At 45.6% G+C, this 24,107-nt stretch overlaps 2 protein-coding genes across 2 annotated transcripts in view; one reads left to right on the plus strand and one right to left on the minus strand.

Annotated features, from left to right (window-relative positions):
- SLC24A3 (solute carrier family 24 member 3) overlaps positions 1-24,107 on the minus strand; it is a 492,589-nt gene that overhangs the window by 408,170 nt on the left and 60,312 nt on the right. The window lies entirely within an intron of this gene.
- On the plus strand, positions 7,331-7,787 carry LOC113938009 (cytochrome c oxidase subunit 7C, mitochondrial). Its single transcript, XM_027623077.1, has one exon. The coding sequence runs from the start codon at positions 7,436-7,438 to the stop codon at positions 7,625-7,627; it is 192 nt and encodes a 63-aa protein (XP_027478878.1). The 5' UTR covers positions 7,331-7,435; the 3' UTR covers positions 7,628-7,787.

Below are 24,107 nucleotides of genomic sequence, written 5' to 3' on the forward strand. Positions count from 1 at the left end.
CAGCTCCATCAGGAACCAGCAAGGTCAGGCCCATCTCCAGGGGCTACCTCTGACATTGAACCTGGCTCTGCTTCAGGCCCTCAGGACCTGCTGGACTCCCTGTTGTGCAGGGTCAGGGCGAATAGGCTGGATATTGTAGCCCAGACAGTGGTGCTCTACTGCCCCATCATAGCCGGATGACCCAGAATCATTCCCAGGAGCACGCGGTGCATGGGGCACAGGTGGGAGCCCAGCTCTCCTGGAGGAAGGGGGCGCCCCTTGTCTGTACAGCCCTCAAAAGATGATTCTACATCTGCTTGTGTACGGCTGAGAAATGAACAGTACATGGCTATCTCACATTAACCCACCTCTGTGGAGAAGAATCAGAAAGAAGTTTCCATGTTCCTTCCTTAGGTTAGTCTCATGATGCTTAGGACCCAGCATCCTTCCAGAAAGCCAAAGGCCTTGACTACCTAAAGCTGGTTCATTGCTTTTTCTCCCAAACAGGAGAGAAAAGGGGAGCTCTGGGCCAGTATTTCTCAAACTTCAGTGTGCGGGGGAATCACCTGGGGAGCCTGTTAGCAGGCAGCAGCTGAGTCAGTGGTCTGGGTAGGATGTGATTCTGCATTCCCAGCCAGCTCCCAGGGGATGCTGAAGCTGCTGCACTGGTCCCTTGCGATAAGTACCAAAAGCCTGGAGAATGTGCTGGCCACCTAGTTAGGCCCTTAATTTACATTAGTTAATTTAATGTACTACCCATGCCATCAGCTCAGGCACCGCCCTCCACCTGACAGATGAAGAAGCCAACCATCGAGATAAGAAAATCTGATCAAGTTCTACAACTAGAAAATGGGAGCTTTCGGATTTCCAGTCTGGTCAGCCTGACACCAAAGCTCATGTTCTTTCCTTAACAAAATGATGGCCTAAATGTATTATGATGAAGTCCAATCCACACTCAGTGCACTGTGTCCCAGAGGCAAGAATGTATAGAATTTACTTGAGGAAGACATCAATCAAATGCTACTACTTCTTTAAATGGATTGGCGTTTGAAAGGATGTTTCATTTAGTTCATTCAACCATATTCAACAAACATTTGTTGAGTTCCTTGACATGCAACACTGTGCTATCATCAGCAGCCACTACGGTGGAAAGATTTCTCAATGATACAGATAAATGAGGTGCTGAGGTCATAACATGGGCTCCTTAACAATGAACAAAGCCCCCACTGCAGCCCAGTGCAAATGACACAGCTGATTTCAGACATTTTAATTAAAAAATATTATAGCTCAATAAAGGTTCACAGAGTGTATCACGTATCAAATCTAGCCTGATAGACCCTCAGCCAATGAGGCAAATGGCCAGGGGACTTGGTGTGATTTGGTTCTCCAACATCTGCTTGAAGATACCACAGATGTCACCTCCCACCAGCTAGTGTCTGGAAGCTGCAAATAAAAGCATCTTCAGTCTTTTACAATTTCAGAATGAAACCATTCGCCAGTCTAAGTAGGAGCTTTCTTCTTGCAAGGGCCATCTGAGCAAAATGTAACAGCTGCAGACTCGAAGAAACTAAACATCAAGGGGCTGGTAACGTCAAGGTGGGCCAATACACCTTGAAAGAGACCCTCTCCTTTCAAAGCATTTCTTTATTTGCCCATTAGAAAACCTCGTAGCATGGAAGTTAAATATGTTGAATATGATCCATCCTTAACGTAAACAGTGGCCAAGCTTGAAGGGAAAAAGGACTGACCTTAGCGCTCATGCACCTGCAGCCCGATCTGTTTCCCAAGGTCCCTTGTTATATTCCTGTGGGGCAACCTCTGTGTTAGGTAGACATTAGATGACGTGTAACGAAGGAAGATGATGATATTTCACGTCTTTGTTTCTTCATTAAGATCAGACACAGGAAAAATGCAACTATTCCCGCACTGTGTTCGGTTAAGTAAACCATTATCTGCTTGGTCACCACAGATGTATGACTAGCCCAGAGGTCCCCAGGGCACTAAAGATGCACCTCTACAATTTTAATTGGTTGCCCAGCATGAGACATGTCAGAGGATCACCACCTGGTTTTGAAAATAGTTGGAACTGTGTGTCTTGAATAAAAAGCACGGTTTGCAACATAATTCACATTCACCTGCATGGGCATTTCCCCATGTGTTTTCTCCCCAATCCTAGATTCCTAGGAAGTTAACAAGAATTATCAGAATGGGGTTCTGTTGCCCGGTTGGTTTGGAAAACATGAGCTGAAACAAATTCAGACAAGTTTTCCTGTAGTTCTCTACGGCTTTGATGGAAATGTGTCTGAGGTTTCTCCAAGATTATGATGCCATGTTGCCTAAATTTAGGGGATCGTGGAAGCCCCCACCTCTAGTTTTGTTTTCCCAACAAGCCAGACTTGCAAAATGGGACACATTTTCAGGATGGACCATGCAAGTGTTAATTTTTTGTTTTATTTAAGTTAAATCAGTGGGTCCTAGAGCAGGAGAAGTGACAACTGAAGCCAGTTCCTCATCAATTGCCCTACCCTCCACTGTCATCATTAGCTATTTCTCCTGCCAGCTCTAAGGACCACCATGATGCTGGGGTCTCATGTGCCACAAAGACAGTCATGCTGTCCATTCACTCATTCACCAAATATCTAACCAGAGCCCACGCTGTGCCAAGGACTGTTGTAGGCCCCAGGGACAGAGCAGAAACTGCTAGAGTAAGACCCGCCCTCGGGGGGGGGGGGGGGGGGCGTTGCCCTGGGGTGAATAATCTTATGTAAGTGCCTCACAAACAAGTCGATTTTTTTTTACACTGAGGTGTTTGCTATCTTTCCACATCTCCGGAAGCTCTTCATCTACGTGAGGACAGGTTTTATGTCTCTTTGCAATAAAATCATCCCAGTTTAGCCCTAGGAGGAACCTTAAAGATCATCCGGTCTACTCCACGCATCTCATAGACAAAGAAATGGGAGCTCAAAGGGGAGTGACCACTAACTGAGCATTGACTGTACACACAACACACCACGAATAGTAGGTGCGATCACAAATCTGATCTCATTTACTCTTCATAACAACCCAGTGATGTAATTCATATATCCATCTTGAGATGAGGGGACTCAAGTTCCCACCTATAATTCATGGAAACATGATGACCCAAATCCAGTTTACAGAAATCCCAGTTGCTGTGTCTATACCAAATTGTCTTATAACTCCTTCCCCACATTTTAGCCCAGAACCCCCAGCCCTCCCCCAACCCCACCCAACCAAAGTCCTCACCAGGACAGAGAACAGCCAGAGCCTGAAGAAGGCTCAGAGGACCTCCAGTCCTTGGAAGGTCCAGATACCATCCCCTCCTCCAAAAGAAAGCTCAATGAACGGTCAATAGGAAGCACCTCCATTGGCCCAAATGCCCCGCAGCCAAGAGTAGATGTACCAGGGGCAAACAGCCAAGCAGAACTGAGGAGGTGGGTCCAAGTAAGAGCAGCACTGCCATCAAGTCAGGGCTTGGCATCCGCTCTCAGCATGCTGTGTCCCTTTGGACAAATCCTTGCCCTCCCTGTGGTTCAGGTGCCTCAATTACAAATGACTCTGGCTAGCCAGGAATGCTAAGAAGAAGTTCAAAGAGGTTAGAAACTGGAAGAAGATTCCATAAATGGCTTTCAGAATGATGCCCTAAGAGCAACCATCTTTCACATTTCCTCACGAAAGAGGCAGCACTCAGAACTTCCTAAGAAAAAGGGGTGTAATGAGAAGATGTAGTAACAGAATGCCAAGGAAACTAACCTTGGGGGAAAATACTTATCTACACAAACATATATTTATATCACTCCAAGAAAAGAAAGGTGACATCCACAAGCCACTAACCCCATGGGCCAGTGAGGCCATCCTGCCCAGGCTTCTTTCCCCAGGGATGTGACAGCCCATAGCGGACTTCATGCCCCAGGGAGAGCTGCTCTCATCCCACACAGGTCTTCTGTGAGCAAATACTCCAAGCAGCCAAAACAGGAAGAGTTAAATTTAGAAACACAACTGTCATGTTGCATTCAAGAAGGAAAGAACAAAATAACTCATCAGGTCGTAAAATTCAGATGGGGCTCAAATACCCTGGTCTAAGTTTTCAGACTATGAGGATTTAGAAGCCAAGGTTCTGAGAGTGTCTAGGACTAGACTTCCCTGTCCTTCACAATCCCATCCCCTCCGAAGACACGCTTCTTCTCAGCTTCTGTTCAGTGATCACCATTCTCTTATAAGGATTTTTTCCATGGTAAAACCTTTCGCCACTGGCTTTTAGTTGAGGGACTTTCATATTCATGGTCTTTTGAGGAAAAAAAAAAAAGCATGGGAGAAGATGAGGTCAACGTCTCGGTGTGTCTCTGCCTAGCTGACTGCTCACCTCACCATGGGATGCAGAGGTTAACCAGACCACTGAGGGGAGCCAGATGATGGAGAAGACAGGCAGAAAACTTTTAAGACCTTAAAGGGTTTTTTGTCTGTTGTATTACAGACAATCTGGGGCCACAGGCCAGCCAGGGTGGCTATCTCTGGTCCTCCTCACATTATCCTTGAAGATGAAAGACCCTATAAAAACTGAACTGTGTGCCAAATTTGAGAAAAGAATAACCAAGGCTGCTATTAATTGAGCCCCCACTCAGTTCCAGGCATGAGGTTACACTCAAGGCGCATGCTATTAATTATCCTAACAAAGGCTTACAATTACTGTGCCCTAATTATGCGATAAGGCATCCTTACAACCATCTTATGTTCAAGAAGATGAATCTAGAGCACGTGGAGCTGAAGCACATGCAGTTTGGTGGACCCTCTTCATGAAAAAGCACACCAAATTATGAATAAAAATTAGATAGAAGGTCTTGGAAGGGCTCCTGCAAGTGAAGAGCCCCGAGGCTCCCACTTCCCGGCAAATTTGTTCTGGCAATGAGGCGGTTATCAACATCATCTGCTCTGAAAGATGAGGAAACCGAAAAGTTACGCAAATTGCCCCAGAGGCTCTCCTCTCCACTGCGAGTCACAGAGCCAGGTGGCCTAAAGGCCATTATACCATTTCTGGAGAAGGGAAAAGAAGATCTTTATTGTCTCAGAAACTTGAACATCTTTTGCTAAATCTGTAAAATTGATTAATGTTTTCAAAGCCCTAATTTTTAAAGAGAAACAAGGATAGAAATGATTAGTCTCTTTTCATGTGAAGTGGTTTTCAAACCTGCTCTACAGTAACCCTATATTCACTTGCAATGAAAAGAAAAAAAAAGGGGGGGGATGCTAACCCCCAGGACGGAAGTGGTACCATAGTCCAGTACCCTCTGAGCTAGGAGAAAAAGTCACCCATGCCCTCTTGCTGCTTTTGTGAATTTTGGGCCAGCTCTGAGGTGGTTGTAAGACTTATCCTGACTTGTCTGTCCAGGGGAACACCAAGTGCCTGACAACAGACACAAGAGTCAGCACTAGGGATACCCCTCCTCTGACACTCAGGTCTTTTCTCTTCCTTGAAACTGGTGGGGGTGACCTCCTTTTGCATCAAACGCTTATGCTGGTCTCTAAAAAGGGTCATTTCCCAATCCTGGAGCTTTTAGGAGATAAAGCCCTCTCCCATTTCCTTTGACCTGTCATCTCCTTTCCCAAAGGGAGACAGCTGTGGTGCAGTGAGGAAGACCATGGCCTGAGGTCAGAAGATAGGGGACCGTCCTCTGGTTCTACCACCTGTTAAAACTGTGGCACCTTAGAGGGGTCATTTCACCTCTGGCTCTAAGTCCCTTTGCCTGACAACTCAGGATGATGAGAATATTAACTACCCACAGCAAAGAACTGAGAACAAGCCACGTATGTATTACTGGGGAATGGATAAATGCTAACAGAATCTTACAATGGAAAAAAAAAAAAGACAGCAGTTAAAATGAATGGACCAGCGCATGCATACACATAGATCTCAAACATACATGCGTGGGAAAAACATCACAGAATATTAATATAGTCAAATAACACTCATGTGCATTCGAAAGCACACCAAACAACATTATTGCTTATGCATACAAATATCTACATGAGACAGAAACACTAAACACAGGCCAACCATGCCCAAAATAAAGACGATGGCTGCTTCTGAAGGTAGAAGACCTGACAAAGCAGAAAAAAGGATGTTAACTTGATCTGCAATGTTGTATTTCTTCGACACAGAAAAAGATCAGAAGCAAATAAAAATGTTAACACTTATTAATTCTAACAGTAAATACACTGAAGTTTGTTATATTTTCCCTTACAGTTTTCTGTATTAATCTTTTGTTGTTTCAAAAATGAAATGTTTGTGGGGGGAACAACTGTCACAGAGAAGTTACAAGCAGAAGGATTCATTCCTTCATTCAATCATTCATTCAACAAAGTTTCAATGTCAACAAATATGAGATACAACCACCATGTTGTAGGTTATTTTGTAGACCCTCGGGGATAGAAGAGCGAGCAAAACAGCCCTGGTGCCTGCCCACACAGGGTTTAGCACCCGCAGGCAAGGACTAGTACTTGTGGAAATCATGTCTCAACTCGACATTCATGCCTGACGTTCAGCGTGGAGGGGAACGCGGTGCTGGGAAGGGGCACCTGGGTGCGGCTGGGTTTTAACTCCAGCTCAGCAGCTGGCCCTGGGTGCTCACGGAATGCCTGACTCATGTGGTCTGTCAGAGTTAAGGAGACTTGCAGGCAGAGCACTTAGCCCAACCCCGACTCCAAGTAGACACTCGACCCTGTCTCTGGAAAGAACCTATGGGTTTAAATCCTAGCTTAGCAATTAATGGGTTTGCATCTGAACATGGGTTTGCATTAGGTGAATTTGCATCTGAAATAATTACATCTAACAGCTGAGCAGGGACTGAAACAGGTCCAGTTCTTCAAGTGTTGTTCAAACACAATGACAGGAGACTGACTTTTTCTTTTTTCTAAAAGATTTTATTTATTTATTAATTTCTTTGTGAGAGAACGCACGTACACACAAGTTGGGGGGAGGAGGGAAAGGGAGAGGGAGAAACAGACTTCCCACTGAGCAGGGAGCCCAATGCAGGGCTTGATCCTAGGACCCCAGAGAGGGAGACAAACCATGAGAGACTCTGGACTCCCAGGGAAACAAACTGAGGGTTACAGAAGGGAGGGGGGGGTGGGGGAGATGGAGTAACCGGGTGATGGGTTATTAAGGAGGGCACATGTGGTGATGGGCACTGGGTGATCAAAAACTAATGATGTACGATATGTGGGCTAATTGAACATAAAAAAATAGTGATTGCTGCCGTTAAGCTAAAATATAAGATGTAAACAAATGTATTTAAGTTAGTGACCACTTAGAAATACATTTAATGAGCCTTTCGGCTCCTACACGCCGAGGAACAAGGTCGTGAGAAGGGGAGGACTTGGTGGTGCTGCCATTTCTACGGTCTTAGGGCTCTGCCCCTTTCGCAGAACTTCCAACAGCGCCATGTTGGGACAGAGCGTCCGGAGGTTCACAACCTCTGTGGTCCGTAGGAGCCACTATGAGGAAGGCCCAGGGAAGAATTTGCCATTTTCAGTGGAAAACAAGTGGCGATTACTACTTATGATGACTTTGTACTTTGGATCTGGATTTGCTGCACCTTTTTTTATAGTAAGACATCAGCTACTTAAGAAATAAGGATGTTTTAATTACTCCATCAAACAGATGTGAAAAGGAACATTTTAAGAGGTGCAGTCTCTTTGAAAAATGGGTCAAACTCTTGTTTTCAACATACTCAATATGTTTGTAAATAAACTTATGGCATGCATCCTTAATGCCTCTTCTCTGAAACATGGAATGTAATAGTTGTGCTTACTTTTTTATTTGGGAAATATTCCAAGATTAGTTTGTTTGGTCAAATTAGTGTGTGATTTAGCCTGTTTCTTGTTTTTAGATTTTGAGGTTTTATTTAATTTTTGATGCTAGGTCAGGACCTTGTTGGTAATTTATGTTATTAAAAATGCAAACTTGAAAAAAAAAAAAAAAGAAATACATTTAATGAAAAAATTTCTTTCCTAATATACAGAGACTGATTTTTTCAGAGTTGGTCCAGAAGGTAACCAGGATGGTGAGAGGCTCTCCAAACCATGCTATATGAAGTAGGGGTGGGGAGGAGGGGCTCAAAAACTGAAAAGACCAAAGCCTGAACAAGGAAGGCCTTGATATTCGACCTCATAGGGATGCCATGCGGAAAAGGAAGATGATTTATTTTGTAGAACCCTAGATGACTAAAAGGAAGATCACTTCGGTTCAGCACAAGAAAGACAATTTTAATGTTCCCAGTTGCTCAGGGGAATAAAAGGCCTCTAAAAGGAGGTGGGGGTGAGCTCCCTGCCACTGAGGATATGCAAGGACATGACAGAGGACCATTTTCAGGCAATGTCGTAAAGAGAACTCGAGCGTTATATGGGGTCCTGGGCCACATTATTTTTTTAGTTGAGAGTTTATGATCCTTAACTCACGGTCTTTGGAGAAGATAAAACCACCACACTGGTGTGCCGCTCCTGCCTGATCCAGTAATTGTTTGCAAATCCCTTACCCGTACCTTCCGGTTTCATAAGACCTTTACAGATTTTTCAAAGTTCTCTCACATGCATTTTCACATCTCCCCAAGACAGTGAAGAAATGGGGGAGCCACTCTCAGGCTGAAGGAGGAGAAGCTCAGAGGAGAAGTGATAGGGGAGACCTCCAGCTGGCCACCCAGGCACCCACCCTCCCCAGGACTGGAGCACTGGAAGAGACGGTGGGGCCACACTACTATGCACCCTCTGACAGGAGGAGGCCAGACCAGGGAGGTCATGACAATAAGGCGAGTTAGGTGTGCAGAGTCAGCCCCAGAAGCCCAGAGCGTCGGGAAGACACGCAGGGCTGCTTCCCACCACTGCTGCCCCCCAGTGCTCGCAGCCAGACCCAGAACAGGCCCTCAATCCCCAACCTACTGAGGTTGAGACAGCTGGAAACCTCACACATCTCTAGGCCGCCTAGCTGGCAGCAAGCTGGAGACTCGAGAAACATGCCCACTCTTGTCTCTTCTCCCCAGACACTGATTTCCCAGGGAGCAAAAAGTGAGTCACCGCACCAGATAAAAGCAGTGAGTGAACAGCAGAGATCCTTTACTGGCCCTGGAACTTCTTGGACAACACGGCCGTGAGTCTATGAGCGTACCAATCACCATGGCTGCATAACAAACCAGCCCAACCTGGCAGTCCCAAACAGCAACGAATACCAATCATGTTTATCTCTATGGTTCTGGGGTGACTGGGCTCGGTTAGGCAGTCCTCACCCGGATGGCATGTGGTTGCAGTCCAATGGTGGTTGGGACTGGAGCCATCTAAAAGGTGTCTTCGCACACGTATCTGGTTGTAGATGCTGGCGGTCAGTGATCACACAGGACCATGGCTTGGGCTGTCACCTGGAGCACTTGCAAGCAAGTCTCCATGATGCCCAGGCTTCCTCTCAGCATGGTGGCCCAGTTCCAAGGGCTGTCCCAAGGGAGAGAGCTGAGTGGATGTTGTATTGCCTTTTACGACACAGCCTTGGAAGCCACACAACTTCTGCCACAGTCTGTCTGTTAGAAGTGAGTCATGAAGGGCAGCCATACTCAAGAGGAAGAGAATGAGAGCCTATCATATCCCCAGAGAAATATCAAAGCACCTGGGGTCATGGTTTAAAACACCATAAGGTACAATCCTTCCTCCCAGGCCAAAAACTGCATCTCATAGCCTTCGAGGGATCTAAATGTCTCCAATTCCAGGTGGGAATGACCTCCCCTTGTGCCAAGCTTTGGGATGAAGAACCTTACTCAGTGGGATGTGTTTTTTCTAGAAGGCTTTGGAAGTCCCACATTTGGGGGGCTCTGGAATATGAAAGCATATAGGCCCTAAACACCAGGGCTACAGGGTTCTCTACTTTAAACATACTGAGTCAAGATGACATGGTGTGAAATATGGACTCCATTTGATATAATACAGAGCCCAGTGACAGATTAAATGATTACCTGAGGATATGGATCCATTTTCTTTTCACTCTGAAGCCAGAAAAGCCAGTGTATTCCCCTAAAATAACACCCATGCTAGAGACTAAAGTATGGACCACATGTTGGTGGTGACACCACATTTCCCAATTTCTATTCAGGATTTAAATGAAGTCTTCTCCCTGGATTTACGTTAAGTTCGAGACCCCAGACCCCAGCAACACTTCTAGAAGTAACTCTTTTGCTTTAATTGATTGCAAAATAAAAAGATCTGCCTGGTGAGCAGAGGCTCTGTTTGCTTATGGAAGGAGCTTAGGCAGGATTTTCTTGGTGGGTTCCTCTTTTTTCAATTTTGACATGTTTTGAGCTTCCCAGAGGTCCCCAGAAGTCTAACACATGCATGGAGGCAATCTTAGATGAATGAGGAAGGAAGGCATGTTTCCTGGTTTTCATGAAAGCCCTCTGCCTGCAAAGCTTCCTTGGTTCATGCAGCCTGAGCCTGCTGCCTGTGGCACCAGGGCCTGGCGAGCAGTCAGCACTTGTTCGAGCACACATTATGACACAGTGAAAACTAGCGGGGTGAGTCTGAGTGCCTGCGTCTAGCGAGACAAACCCGTGCACACACAGAGGAAGTGCAAAGTGCCGTTATGAGCTCTTCCTGGTTTAGGATGAGCTTTCCAACCTGTTCTACAACACAAAACTGCTTAGTGGGAAAGAAGGAAGTCAGCGTCTAACAATCACTGTTGGTGCCCCACTCACCTTCCCTCTTCTGAGCACTTGGGTGCACAGTGTCCCAACTTCCAGCTCCCCGTGCCTGCACTCCTTCACCTGGGGCCAGTCCTTGGTCATGGATGCTGCTCTGCCTGGCTGAGAGGCAGGCTGGGTATATGGGAGCTGGTGTATACATAACCCGGCCCCCTCACCCCTGAGTGGGAGATCTCACAGGCATCATCTATTCCCCGTTGTCCCCAGTGGTAACTGACTGACATTCAGACATTGGCTATCTTGTCCCCCCTCCCTTGGCTCACTTCCCTTACTCCCTGCTGGTGTTTCCTAGGATCACCTCCCAGATAAACTTCATGTACCCAAACCCTTGTCTAAGCGTCTGCTTCAAAGGGAACCAGAACTGAGTCAAGGGAGTTGATGGTTACAGCATGAAATTAATGATCACCAAGGGTGTTCCTCACTGTACCAGTGGCTTGTGCCTTTCAATGACCTACTCCAAATCAACTTGTGTGTCAGAAACTGTAGACAAGCAGGTAAGGAACATAAACAAATAAAGCCTTATGCCAACAAAATGTTCTGCTGGGACAGAACTTGTTTGGGAAAATGAGGATCTCACCCTTTCCAAAGACACTAACACACACACACACAGTTCCCACTCGAATGCAGGGCTGGTCCTGTTCCCTAACTAGGCATCTACCTCCCGAGGAGGTGCTTAGAGAGAGAAGGTCTTTCTCTGTTGCTGTTTGTGATGAGGAGCATGCCCAGCTCCAGAAGGAAAGAATGCCACACAGGCCTTCTGGAAGCAGCTTCCACAGCAGAATGCACATGGCTGTTTACTCAATGAACCAGACCATTTTCTCCACCTTCACAGTTCGGCTTCTCCCATTTCTTTTTGTAACCGAGTAACTGAAAGTGCAGGGCTGCATCCCATACGGAGGCCTTAAGGACAAGAGAGATCTCCCCGCCCACCCCCTCCCCCTTCCAGTCCTACAACCAGAAGGCTTCTGGGTCCAGTCCACGGTTCTGCTCTGGAGGGAAGTGAGAGGGTGGGATTAGGGATGACTGGCTTTCATCTATATTTAGACCCTGGTCAACCAAAGCTCTTACTAATTTTCCAGACATCACAAAGGTCTCTTTGGAAGTTGATCTAAGTTTCTAAGAGAAGTGACCAAAATCTACGAAGCATTTCCCAGAGAGAAATATACCTAACATATTAACATTTACATGGGAAGTTGGTCACACGTGTAAATGTAATCCATATACATAGATATTTATTGATGTGTGTGTATGTGTGCATGTACAGTAAAGGATGTATCTATACACAAAAACACAGATGAATCTCCAAAACAGTGTGCTAATAAAGAAGCCTTATATCAAAGAATATATATTTTATGATTCTTGTATATAGAATAGGTATAAGCTAATCTATGGTGAGAGAAATCGTAAGAGTGGTTATGTGAGGGCATGAAGGAGCTTCCTGGAACAATGTATGTCTCAGATCCTGACAGAGGTTGGGAGCACTTCTGTATGCATGTCAGAACTCACTGATGGTGCACTTAAGATTGGTGCACTTCATTGTGTATAAATGTTACCGAAAAAGAAGGGTAAACGAACAATAAACTCTAGTTACTGATATGCATGCTAAACTTATGTAAGAGGGAGTGTGTTTATTTCAGCAAATTAGTTTGAAATCCACTCAAATGAAACAGAAGAGACTGATGGACAGATACAGGGTTGGCTAGATGAGTAAATGTGTGAGAAAGCCAGCAGAGTAAAATGTAAATTACAGAACCTAGGTGTTGAGTCTGTGGGTATTCACTGTAAAATCTCTTCTATTTTTCTGTATGTTTGCCAAATTTCATAATAAAATGGTGGAGTGAAAAAAAAAAAGTACCTGAAGGTAAGGTTCTTGAGCCTGGATGGGGAGAGAAGGGATGCAAATTTGTAAATAAACAGCACATGAAATTGTGGCTTTGAAAAGACAATCATTCTAGATTCATAATGGCTACTACTTAGAGACTGTGCACCCTTGGGAACCACCAAGCACCAAAGTATTCATGCTCGGCCCCATTAAAGGAAACATCCTTTTGTAAGCCACAAGCACATTCCTGCAAGGAGGCCAATGTTCTGCATGAAACTAGGGTCAATGGATAAAAACACCTGATTAGAGGGATGGGTACAGCTGTGTTACAATTTTCCTTCCTTTAAATTCAGTATTAAATTAGAATTTAATTTAACAAATTGGTCTCGTACTTGTGGTTAAAATGGCGCAGGCAGTGGGGGAATGTTTCTGGAATACAGAAGGATCGTTGCCCACGGAACACAGGCCACCTCTTTCACATGATTTGACTTAAAGTTATGTCCAAAGGGCAGACTTGCATGGTGAAAAGTGGACAGAACTGAGCACAGAAAAAGTCCAGCTTCCTTCCCACATTCTCACTGCCCTTCACTCCCTCTTCCTTCATCCGCTGATGTCCATTCTATACAGCCAACCTCGAATCTCAGTCTGCTAAGACCAAAATTCCCATTCCTGGTGATTTTCCTGTGGATTTTCCCAGGACAGACCAACATAAATGCAGCTAAGTGGAATTCCCATTCCCCAAAAAAGACCTACTGGGAGGCTGGGGCTGATGTTAACAGGCTTTTCATGAACCAGCACAGAGGATTTGACAATTAAGAATATTTTTACTGGGCGCCTGGGTGGCTCAGATGGTTAAGCATCTGCCTTCCGCTCAGGTCATGATCCCAGGGTCCTGGGATCGAGTCCCGCATCGGGCTCCCTGCTCCTTAGAAGCCTGCTTCTCCCTCTGCCTCTCTCTCTCTCTCTCTCTCTCTCTCTCTGTCTTTCATGAATAAATACATAAAATCTTTAAAAAGGAAAAAAAAGAATATTTTTACTTTCCACGTAGGTATTAAAGGCATACCTCAGAGATATTGCAGGTTCAATTCTAGACCATGGCAATAAAGCAAATGTTTCAGTAAAATGAATCACATGAATGTTTTGGTTTCCCAGTGCATACAAAACCCAGTGTAGTCTATTAAGTGTGCAACAGTATTATGCCAGAAAATGTGCATAACTTAATTAAAAAATACTTTATCGCTTAAAAGGCTTAAAAAGGCTAACCATCATCTGAGCTTTCGGCAAGTTGTAATCACCTACCACCATAACAAATATAATAATTAAAAAGTTTGAAATATTGTGAGAATTACCAAAACATGACAGAGAGACACGAAGCAAGTAAATGCTGTTGGAAAAATGGTGCTGACAGGCTTGCTCATCATCTGAGCATTGCCACAAACTTTCAATTTGTAAAAAAACAAACAAACACGCAGTATCTGCAAAGAGAATAAAATAAAGTGCAATAAATGAGGCGCACTTGTATGATATTAGTACGTGTCAGGTCCATTCACTCTCCTCCCGCAGTAGAAATTTCTGTGCCCTAATCGATCTGTGAATAATAACCACAATCTCCTATGCATCACTAATTGAGACTCTGTGTGTGAAACTCCTTAGCACATAGTGGGTGCTCAAAATATGGGCATCCATTCACGGGTTGAGCATCTGCTGTATGTCACTCTACATACTGTATTCCACAGACTGACTCTTCACGGGAACCCTTGCTGTTTGAATTTTCCCACTTCACGGGGGAGGAAACCAAGGCTTTGAGGGGTTCCATGACTGGTCCAGGGTCCCTTAGCCCACGGGCATCAAAGTAGGACTCCTCTCCATGTCTGTGGAACCCTGGTCTGAATCCCTACTCCACCCAGAAGTACTTTTTAATTATAAACCGTTGGTACCCCTTATCTCCTCTTTACCTCAATGATCCCAAGGCAGGGTGGGAACTCTGGGCACTTTTTCAGTGACTGAGATGATGGAAGCTTAACTGAGTCCAGCCTGACTCCTTGGACCCCAGTCCTATGTTCCTTCCAGAGTGGCCTGTCCCCAGTCCTCTGCATCCTGTTCTCTTCCCTTTCTCAGCCCAGGGCCCCTGATCCCAATGGCATGGACATTGGGTGAGCCCTGCAGGCTCAGGGCTGGGAAGCCAGGCTCAGCTCTGTGCACAAAGGCCTTGGCAGGGATGGACAAGCCACTGGGCCAGGCTCATGTCTATTTCGTTCAGAGTCCGCTTCTAAAAAAGGCTGCTAATCTTTAATTCAGGCATTTTATTGTTCTTTTATAGAAATTTCAGCCAAACTAATGGTTTAAACTATATCAGGAACCTCGGAAGCGTCAATATAAAATCCCAGACATGTACTTATTTAACCTTACTCTCCAAGGTGGAATGTGAACGTTGTCATGGGCATAGATGGGTCCTATCCCAGTGAATGCAGACTGGAGGGGTGGCCATTGGCCCACAGGCCATGGGGAGCCCCCAGGTAGGAGGAAGCAATAAGCTGGGTGCCTGTTGCCCAAGTGTGTGGTCTGTGGAAGGCACACTCATTTCACTTACTCAGATATGCCCTCCCCACAGCCCTCAGCCACACTGCCTGCTTACTCCACAGAGCCTGTTTTAAGAAGTCTGAGGCCCAGAGAAGCTGCTGTGAGCCTCTGGGGAGAGACACTCTGCCTGGGCCTCATCCTACCCTGAATCTCCCAGAGTCTACCCCAGGCCTGAGAGTGTCCCTGTCAGGTCAGGACTGGAGTGCCCAAGAAGAGGCAGTCAGGACCCCAAGGCCCTGGCCTCAGGCCCACAGTTAGCCCTGTGTGGGACCAGGGGTCCCAGACAGCCCAGGGGTCTGAGACGGAGGGAGAGAGGGAGTGGGAGAGGTGAGCACTCAGCAACCAACCAAGATCTAGAACACAGGATGAGATCCCCTGAAAGGTGAGGCAGGTACGTTCCCATCAGACCCTCACAAACATACATCTTATTTTATTTATTTTTTTAGAGATGGGGAAAGAGAGGGTGGGGAGGGGCAGAGAGAGAGAGGGAGAGAGAGAATCTTGTGCAGGCTCTACACCCAGCACGGAGCCCGATGTGCAGCTTGATCTCACGTCCCTGAGATCATGACCTGAGCTGAAATCAGGAGTCGGACACTTAACCGACTGAGACACCCAGGCACCCCAGATGGACATTTTAAAATACAGCTAGGTGAAACTCCATCCTGGTATTTCTTGGGGGAAGAAATCTTAGAAACAAAACCCAGGGATCCCCAAAATGGAGTCTAAAAATGAACGACTGTGTGGCTCACAAGGAATGAATGAATGAATGCAGAAGGAATGAGGAACCTAGAGCAAGACAGATCTGGTGTCTTATATTTGGCTGACACTCTCCCTCTGGTTGGTTGGTTGGTTGGTTGGTTGTTGGTTGGGCTCACTCACCCAGTTCTCTTCCTCTTGACCAGATTCCCACAGCCAGCTTTTCAGAGCCAGCCAGTGCATGGAGGTGGGTGGCCTCAGGCCATGGTCTCAGCCCTGACTGCACCCTGGCCTCACCAGGGAGCTTTCAAACCACTGAAGCCTGGTTGGTTTCCAGTCCCAGAGACTCAAGTTGGTCTGGGGTGGGGCCTGGATGGAAAAATCTCCCCAGGGGACTCCAGTGAGCTAAGCCAGGGCTCCTCACACTCAAGTGCACCTAATAAGCCCCTGGAGAGCTTGTAAAAATCCAGATGGCTGGGCCTACTTCCCAGCAGCTCTGGCCCAGGAAGTCTCAGCTGGAGCCCAGGAATGTGCATTTCTGACAAGCTCCAGGACTGGTGCCACTGCTGCTGGACTGCCTCACTTTGAGAACTGCCACCCTAAGGTACCTGAGAGCACTTGTATGAGAGCAGAGTGGTATCCTCCTGGTGACCCCGATTTGCGGATGTGATTTCAGGCCGACTCTACACATACACAAGGTGAGGGGACACCGCCCAGCCCTGTGGCCAGAGGCAGGAAAGGTTGGGAAGTGCAAGTGCAGGTCCTCACTCGACTGCCAACAAGAGGTGGACCCTGGAGATGCCCCTTCATGCCCCTCGACCTCAGTCCTGGCTTTATCCGTGAAATGGGTTTATCTGTGGTACAAGATCATTTTAGAACATGTAATTCAAGAAAAAAAAAGTCCCCCAGTCACCTCAGGTGTGCTGCAGCACCACCAAGGAATCAGGGCAGGCAAGAATAAACTCCCACAGGGCTGGAGAAGGAGACGGGGCTGCAAAGAAGAAGTGGCTGTTGCTGCCACTGTCAAAAGGCCATGCCCGTACAGCTGAGGGGTGCACCAGGGCCGGGAGGTGACTGACCCTTGAGCTGACCCCACAGCAGGTGTTCCCAGCCACCTCATCCAATGCCCGTGGCCTCCTCACACAGGGGAGTTCATTGCTCACTGCTCTGGGGGTACCTGGGCGAACTGTCTGTATGTGGTGGGGGCTGACCATGCTCATCAGCGGCCAGCCCCTCATGGATGCTTCACCCTCTGACCCCAAAGGGAAGCAATTCCTGGCGTAAGAAAGACTGGGCAGGTGGGTCCAGATACCCAGATGCTTTAGAACAAGGAGTTAGTCCAGACCAGTGGGTTTCCAGCATCTTTATGGGGATGAACATTACCTCTTCTACTTTACACAGATCCCTAACATGTGGACAGACAATGCTGAAGGTTTTTGATTGTGTGTCTACGGGTGAGAGAGAAAACAGAAAGAGGGGAGTATATGAGTCACAGGCCCCCAGCCCAGAAGTGATGTTAAAAATATTTAATGGGACACTAGTTTTAATATGGCACAGGCACTATCTGGGGGAAGGGTCAGGAAGAGCAGAGAGAGAGGTGGGGATATCATTCTTGCCTTAACCTCTCCTCCAGGCCACCTGAGGCACCAGTCCCAGGGCCTAGGGCTGGAGGTGGTTACAAACATTCCTGTACAGGACCACTAAGTAAATACTTTAGGCTTTGCAGGACCTGAGGTCTGTGTTGCAACTACTCAGCTCTGCCTTCAGACATTACACAGATGGACATATATGGCTGTGTTCCAATAAAACTTTATTTACAAAAACAGTCACCAGGCCAGATTTGGTCAAGGGCCGTAGTTAGCTGGGCCCTGGCTTGAGGAAAGGGGTTTGGAATCAAGAATCCCTAAGCGTCCTTCCACATCTAGGACTATGAATCAATTTTTAACCCAACTGGCCCTGGTCTAGGTCTAATTTATCTATCAACAATACAGTCATTCCTGGCCGTCAGGTATTTTTGTTCCAGGAGCCAAACATGTTCCAATGAGCTAGTGAATGTAAAAATGCTTTGAGAGTCTAAAATCCTGCACAAATAGGCAGGCCCACGAAAGCATCTAAGAGCAGAGCTTATCATCCTTCACCTGGGTTTCAGGAAGATTCTATGCACTGTTCACTGGATTAGTCTGCCTGGGCTACTTTTAAAGAATGGGGCTTTTAAGAATGTCTCGATGTCTCAAGAAATAAGTCCTAAAGGGATGCTGACCCTAGAAGAAACAAATAGCGGGGCCGCCTGGGTGGCTCAGTTGGTTAAGCATCTACCTTTGGCTCAGGTCATGATCTCGGGATTCTGAGATCGAGCCCCTCATTAGGCTCCCTGCTTCGTGGGAAACCTACTTCTCCCTCTGACTCTGCCTCTCTGTCTCTCATGAATAAATAAAATCTTAAAAAAAAAAAAAAAAAGAAATGAATAGCATCTGGCCTTTCCTCCCAGAACTGGAAACTTTTAAACCCTTCATTAGTGTGCAGTAGAAAATCCTATACTCCTTATTTCATCCAATGGGTCTAGATAGTGGCCTCTGAGGCCAGGAAACAGTATTAGTCAGAAGCCTCCTGGTTAATCTCTTAACATGTCTCATTCACACAGCTGTGAGAATGCTGTGCTGGGGCCGAACTGCACTCAATAAGCGATCCATGCTTAAAACAATCTTCATAATCCCACCATGTTCTAATGTGCCTCAGAGTGGCAAAGTCCCTATAAATGACCTCTGTGGGTCTGCTCTCCATTATATTTCTGGTAACAGAGATAACACAGCTACCATTTAATATGCACGTACTATAGCTGAGGTTCCAGCTGTTTATGAAGCTTACTTGGCTTCGTGACTACCACACCTCTGTGAAGTGGGCATCTTGACTGGCATTTTACAGACAGTGGAAATGAGGTTCAAAGAATTTAAGACACTCACCTGGCATCATATAGGTCGAAAGTGATAGAAGTGAGATTTGGGATCTCCTCTGGAACCTAAGCTCTTATGTTATTGCCAATGACTTCATGCATCAAACTTTCATTATTTTTCCTAGCGTTCTTATATTTACAAAGAAGAGAGGCAATGTTCAAACAGGCACAACTGGGACAATTCCCACCTCACCTGTGACCCTCCCAAGGTGAGAAGAGAGTCGAATTGTGCCACCTTGACCAAGTGAGAATCATGAAGGTCAAACCAAGAGCAAAGTCCACCTCAGAAGATGTTAGTCTGGGTTATAATTTTTCTGTAGAGGGTAGAATATGGCTTTTGAAATAAGATAAGTATTAAGGAAAACTGAGAAGTTTGTTTTTTCCAAAAAAAAAAAAAACAAGTTGGGGGGGTATAAAGTAGCAGAAATTAGCTAGCTGTTCACCAGATCTGCTCCCTCTTCTTCGAGGGCACTCTGCTAATACATACAAATCCCAGCCTCCTTGAAAGTGAGGAGCTGTCATGTGACTGAGCCCTGGCCAGTGGCATGCGAGCAGGAGTGAGGATCTAGTCCCTCAAACTCAGCTATGCACAATCCTCCATGCCTTTGCCTCAGAAAGCAGAGAAGCACAACATCCTTGGGAGCGAAGTGTAGGATGAGCCACTTGAAATGGAAGGCTTCAGAGTCCATGGACCACCTCTTGCAATAGGGCCACCCAAAGGCCAGAACCTTCCACAAGAAAGAAATGAACTTCTGTGTTAAACTCCCAAATCTGCAGGACTTATTTTTTACAGCAGCTACTCTTACCCTATCTAACTAATTCAGTAACGACTTTGATACAAATTAAAGAGGAGACCACAATAAGTTCCTAACTTGTTGTGCTTAAGAGTGTCAAGAGCTATTATGTGAATCATTATGAAATTCATAACTGCAGAGAGAAGTTAGTAAAAGTTATGTAAGCTAATACAATAAAGAACAGATTTTAAGACTTTAAAAAAAAAACCAAAAACCATTGCTCTTTCCTGGGTTCAAACCCAGGGATAAAACACTGAGGCGATTTGAGGTTTGTCATTCTTAATATTTTGTACATATTTCATTAAATTAAAATATATATATATTTTTTTCTTAAGTAGGGTCCACACCCAGCATGGAGCCCAACGCTGAGCTTGAACTCACAACCCTGAGATCAAAACCTGAGCCAAGATCAAGAATCCGACACTTAACCCACTGAGCCACCCAGGTGCCCCTAAAATGTATGACTAAAGTTAATTTCACCTGCTTGTTTTGACTTTATTAATGTAGCTATTAGAAAATTTAAAACTATATCTGTAGCTTGTATTCTAATTCTACAGGACAGTGCCTACTCTAAATCATGCAAACGTCAGGCTTTGTATCTAATTATCAATATGTATTGAGTACATATGACAGTTTGGTGGGGGTGGGGGGCTCTACTCAGCTTCTGATAAGTGCTATGACTTTAGGCAAGTCATTCATCCCCTCTGGATCTTTTTTTTATGTAAATGATGAGAGATTTGGATTTTTCATGCTTTGTAGACTGGTCATGCTCAGCCCTGTGATTACAGACCTACTGGCCATTTTTTTAAAGTTTTTATTTAAATTCCAGTTAGTGAACACACCATGTAATATTAGTTTCAAGTGTACCTGTATTGATTCAACACTTCCATACATCACCCAGTGCTCATCACAACAAGAACACTCCTTAATCCCCATCACCTATTTCACCCACCTCCCCAGATCAACTGGCCTTGAAGTCAAAAACCAGTAGGACCCCAACACTTAACTTTGTTCATGACCTGCAACCTGAATCAGTCTGTGCTGATTGCTGATCTGTGGACATAACTCACCCCTTGAACTTACCCATATTGCTTCTCTTATATGGACCTCTGGCTTCCCTCTTCTACCACAATTCATATTTGACTCTCAGATCACATGCTTTCAGGATATTCCAGTAGACACCTGATCGAGTAAACACTCCTGGCATGCCCCACAGGTGCCTACAGCACAGGCCCAAGGATCTTAGACCCAATTAAGCCAGACAGAGAGAGGAAGATGAGCCCTTTCTCAAAAGAACATCCAGTGATCTCAGAGTTAAGCCCACACCAAAGGCTATCATTTTAAATAGCTCTTTCTTCCAAAGTTTATTTGAAGGAGGCACTCTGAGGAAAAGCTCCTTTCCTTAAAACATCAAAGAACTAAAAACCAAAAGATGATAGATTTTTCTGAAGACAGACTGCGAAGTGTATAAATAAAATTCTGCAAAGTGTACAAATAAATACTACAAAGAGTTCATTTCTGCTACAGTTGTCCACCACTCTCAATATTACATTTAGCTAACTTAATTTTCCATGGATAAAATTTATTCAAAGTTAAATTTCACTTAATAGGTCATCTGAGTAAACAGTTTTAAGTCTTATTTGCCAAAAAACAATAGGTTTTCAGGCTCTAGATGAAATCGGGAGTGTCAGGCTAAGAAAACAACCTTAAAAATTCACAGAGGACTGGAACAATTGCAGAAAAATTGGAGCCCAGAGCTTTGTCTTTTTCATGCAGTTCTGGAGGCACAAAAAATTACCAATTTCCACCAAAACCATGTCTTGGAGGGGCAAGGGAAAAATGCCATTTAAAAAAAACATCCAAAATACTGCAAAACAACATGTTTTTAAAGCGGCAGCTGCCATATGAAGAACGTGTCAACTTCATGTTACCACACCAACCAAAGACAGCACTGACACTATATTGGGCACCCTGCATCCTGATCGTTGCCTGGGCAGGTACTCTGGGCACCTGCTTTTCAGAGGAAGGCAAAGAGAGAGATGGGGGATGGGGCAGGGGAGGGAAAGAGGAAAGGGGAAAGAGGAAAGAGGGTCCAAGGAGGGGCTGAGGTATGACATGGAATTTTGCAAATGCCAAGAAGTTATTTGGGAAAGTGGAGTGGGGCATCTTGGGGTGGAGGTTTTCATGAATCTCTCTTCTTGAAATGTTGTGGAATTACTGGATTTGTACAGTGGAAGGAGTAGAAAGGATAAACTAGGTGCAGGTCTATTTCATAGATAAGGAAATTGACATCTGAGAAGCAAACCAGCCCCCTATCCTAAACAGAGAATACAACCAGAATGGAGGTCATTCCATCTCCAGGCTCAGAATCTACTTACTCTAACGGCACCTAAAGCCAGGGGTTCCAAGAACACAGTCTGAGAAGCCCAGCGACATGACGAGGTAGCACTAAGTGTACCTTATGACAAGAGCCAAATTAAGTCCGGCCGACAACCCTGGTGCCAATATTCACATGGCCACGGCACACACTGGCACCCCAAATGCTCAGGTCCCTGAGTAAATAATCACCCCTCTGAGCACAGAGGGAAGGCTAATGCATCATCTTTGGAAATACACTCTCGTTCTCCTGACATCATCACAAAGCGGAAGGGAGGTGGTCCAGAAACCACATGGCTCCCTTCCTAGCCCCTACATTGAAGACTTTCGAGAGCAGACACTACTGCATTCAACCAGTACAAGCAATATTCACTGCCTACAGGGCTGCTCTGACCTCTTAAGGAAACCTGGGCAACTGGGCCTTGGCTCCGTCCAGCTCAGTCCTGCCCTCCCACAGTAAGTTAGAGATAGGGAAGATGAACACTACTAAATTTAAATTCCAAATCCAGCCCTTATGAGTGCTGTAGCTCTCAACACTTTTGTGTAAAATATCTGTTCCATGCAGACTGAGAAGACTTCCAGTAGCATTCTGTAAAGGGCACCAAGGCTACTGGGGGGTCATGTGTGTCTGTGGTCATGTTTTGACCACATTCTTGTAGAAAGAGCATTCCTCAGAGGTGCCGTGCTCATTACCATGGCAAGATCGTTCAAGCTTGCCTGTATTAGAAAATAGTGCTTGAACCTTTCAGTGCAGCTTCCTGACTGCTCAGACCTGGGCCACCTGAGAACGTGGCCTACTGACAGAACCAGATGGGCCAAACGTGCCCATTTCTGTGAGGAGGGACTGGAGAAAGTAGTTCCATGACCCACCTGTAATGGATAGATGGCTGCCCCCAGCAGACAGAACTTCATGAGTGAGCTCTTATTACAGAACTACCACACACAGTCATACTTCATGACTTCATTACCAATTCTCACATCAGTCATGAAAGGTCAAAATGATTACCTCAATTTCTCACAGAAGCAGACAGAGGCAGACAGAGGCTCAGAAAGCCTATTTGGCCCAAAGCCCAGAGCTTCTAAGCTGGGATTCAAATCCAGGGGATGGTGACCCCCAAACCCAGGAAGAGATGGGGCTCTCAAGTCTATATGTCCACTTTATATCCTTGAGGTGCTTGTAACTAAGCTGGAAAGACGGGATATATGTCCAAAGACAAATGAAGTTCTAGACCTGCCTGTCCAATAGAACTTTCTGTGATGATAGATAGAAATGGGCTATGATCTGTGCTCTCCAATATGGCAGCCATGAGCCACACACAGCTATTAGGCATTTGACATGTAGCTAGCGCAGTTGAGAATCTGAATTTTTAATGTATTTAACTTGAATTAATTTGAATTTAAGTCACCACTGAGTGTCCACATTAGACAGCACAGTTAGAGACATACAAAAAAACATTCAGCAAACAGAATGGTCACTGCAGCTTGGTGTGGTCAAAGCAGGCTTGAAGAACAGAGACTCCAGGTAGGCCCTTGATGTGCCAGGACTTAAAAAAGACCCCTCCTGTTTCAGGTATGATCACCTTCTTTGTAGCCTTTGGCTCAGAGTCAAGGGCCCCAGAAATCAAGCCCAGTTCCCAGAGCCCCCAAATGAAGACATTGAGAATGTTCCTTCTGGGTCTTTATTCTTTCTGGACAGCTCTAAGCAGCATTATGAGCTCTTGTTCAATCCTCCCGCTGCCCTCTAGAAGCCCTTCCTCCTCTCTCCCCCTGTGTCCTCCCTGTCAACACCAGCAGGGGCTGGACGGGTGCTCTTTTTAAAAACCTTAGACATCTTCCTTTCTACCTGGGAGCTGAGTCATTTCCTCTCTTGCAATGGCTTTTAATGTACTTTATTCTTCTACACCTGTCACTCTGAGAAAGACACTTCTAGATACAATGAGCAATGCCACTCACAGAGACAGCACCACCTCCCCCAAAACACATCCCTCAACAGGGAACAGAAGCTCCTTCCATCACCATTGGCCCTGAGCATGGTAGCAGACCTCAGCATGGAGCCAGTCACTGTACTGCGTGTGACTCCATTCTTTCCCATACCAAAGGTATACCAAAGGTGCCGACTGGCCTCCCTAATGCTGTATTTCCAGTCTTCTGACATCTCGCTC

This window comes from Zalophus californianus, chromosome 8 (genome assembly GCF_009762305.2).
Source record: "Zalophus californianus isolate mZalCal1 chromosome 8, mZalCal1.pri.v2, whole genome shotgun sequence".
NCBI lineage: Eukaryota > Metazoa > Chordata > Mammalia > Carnivora > Otariidae > Zalophus > Zalophus californianus.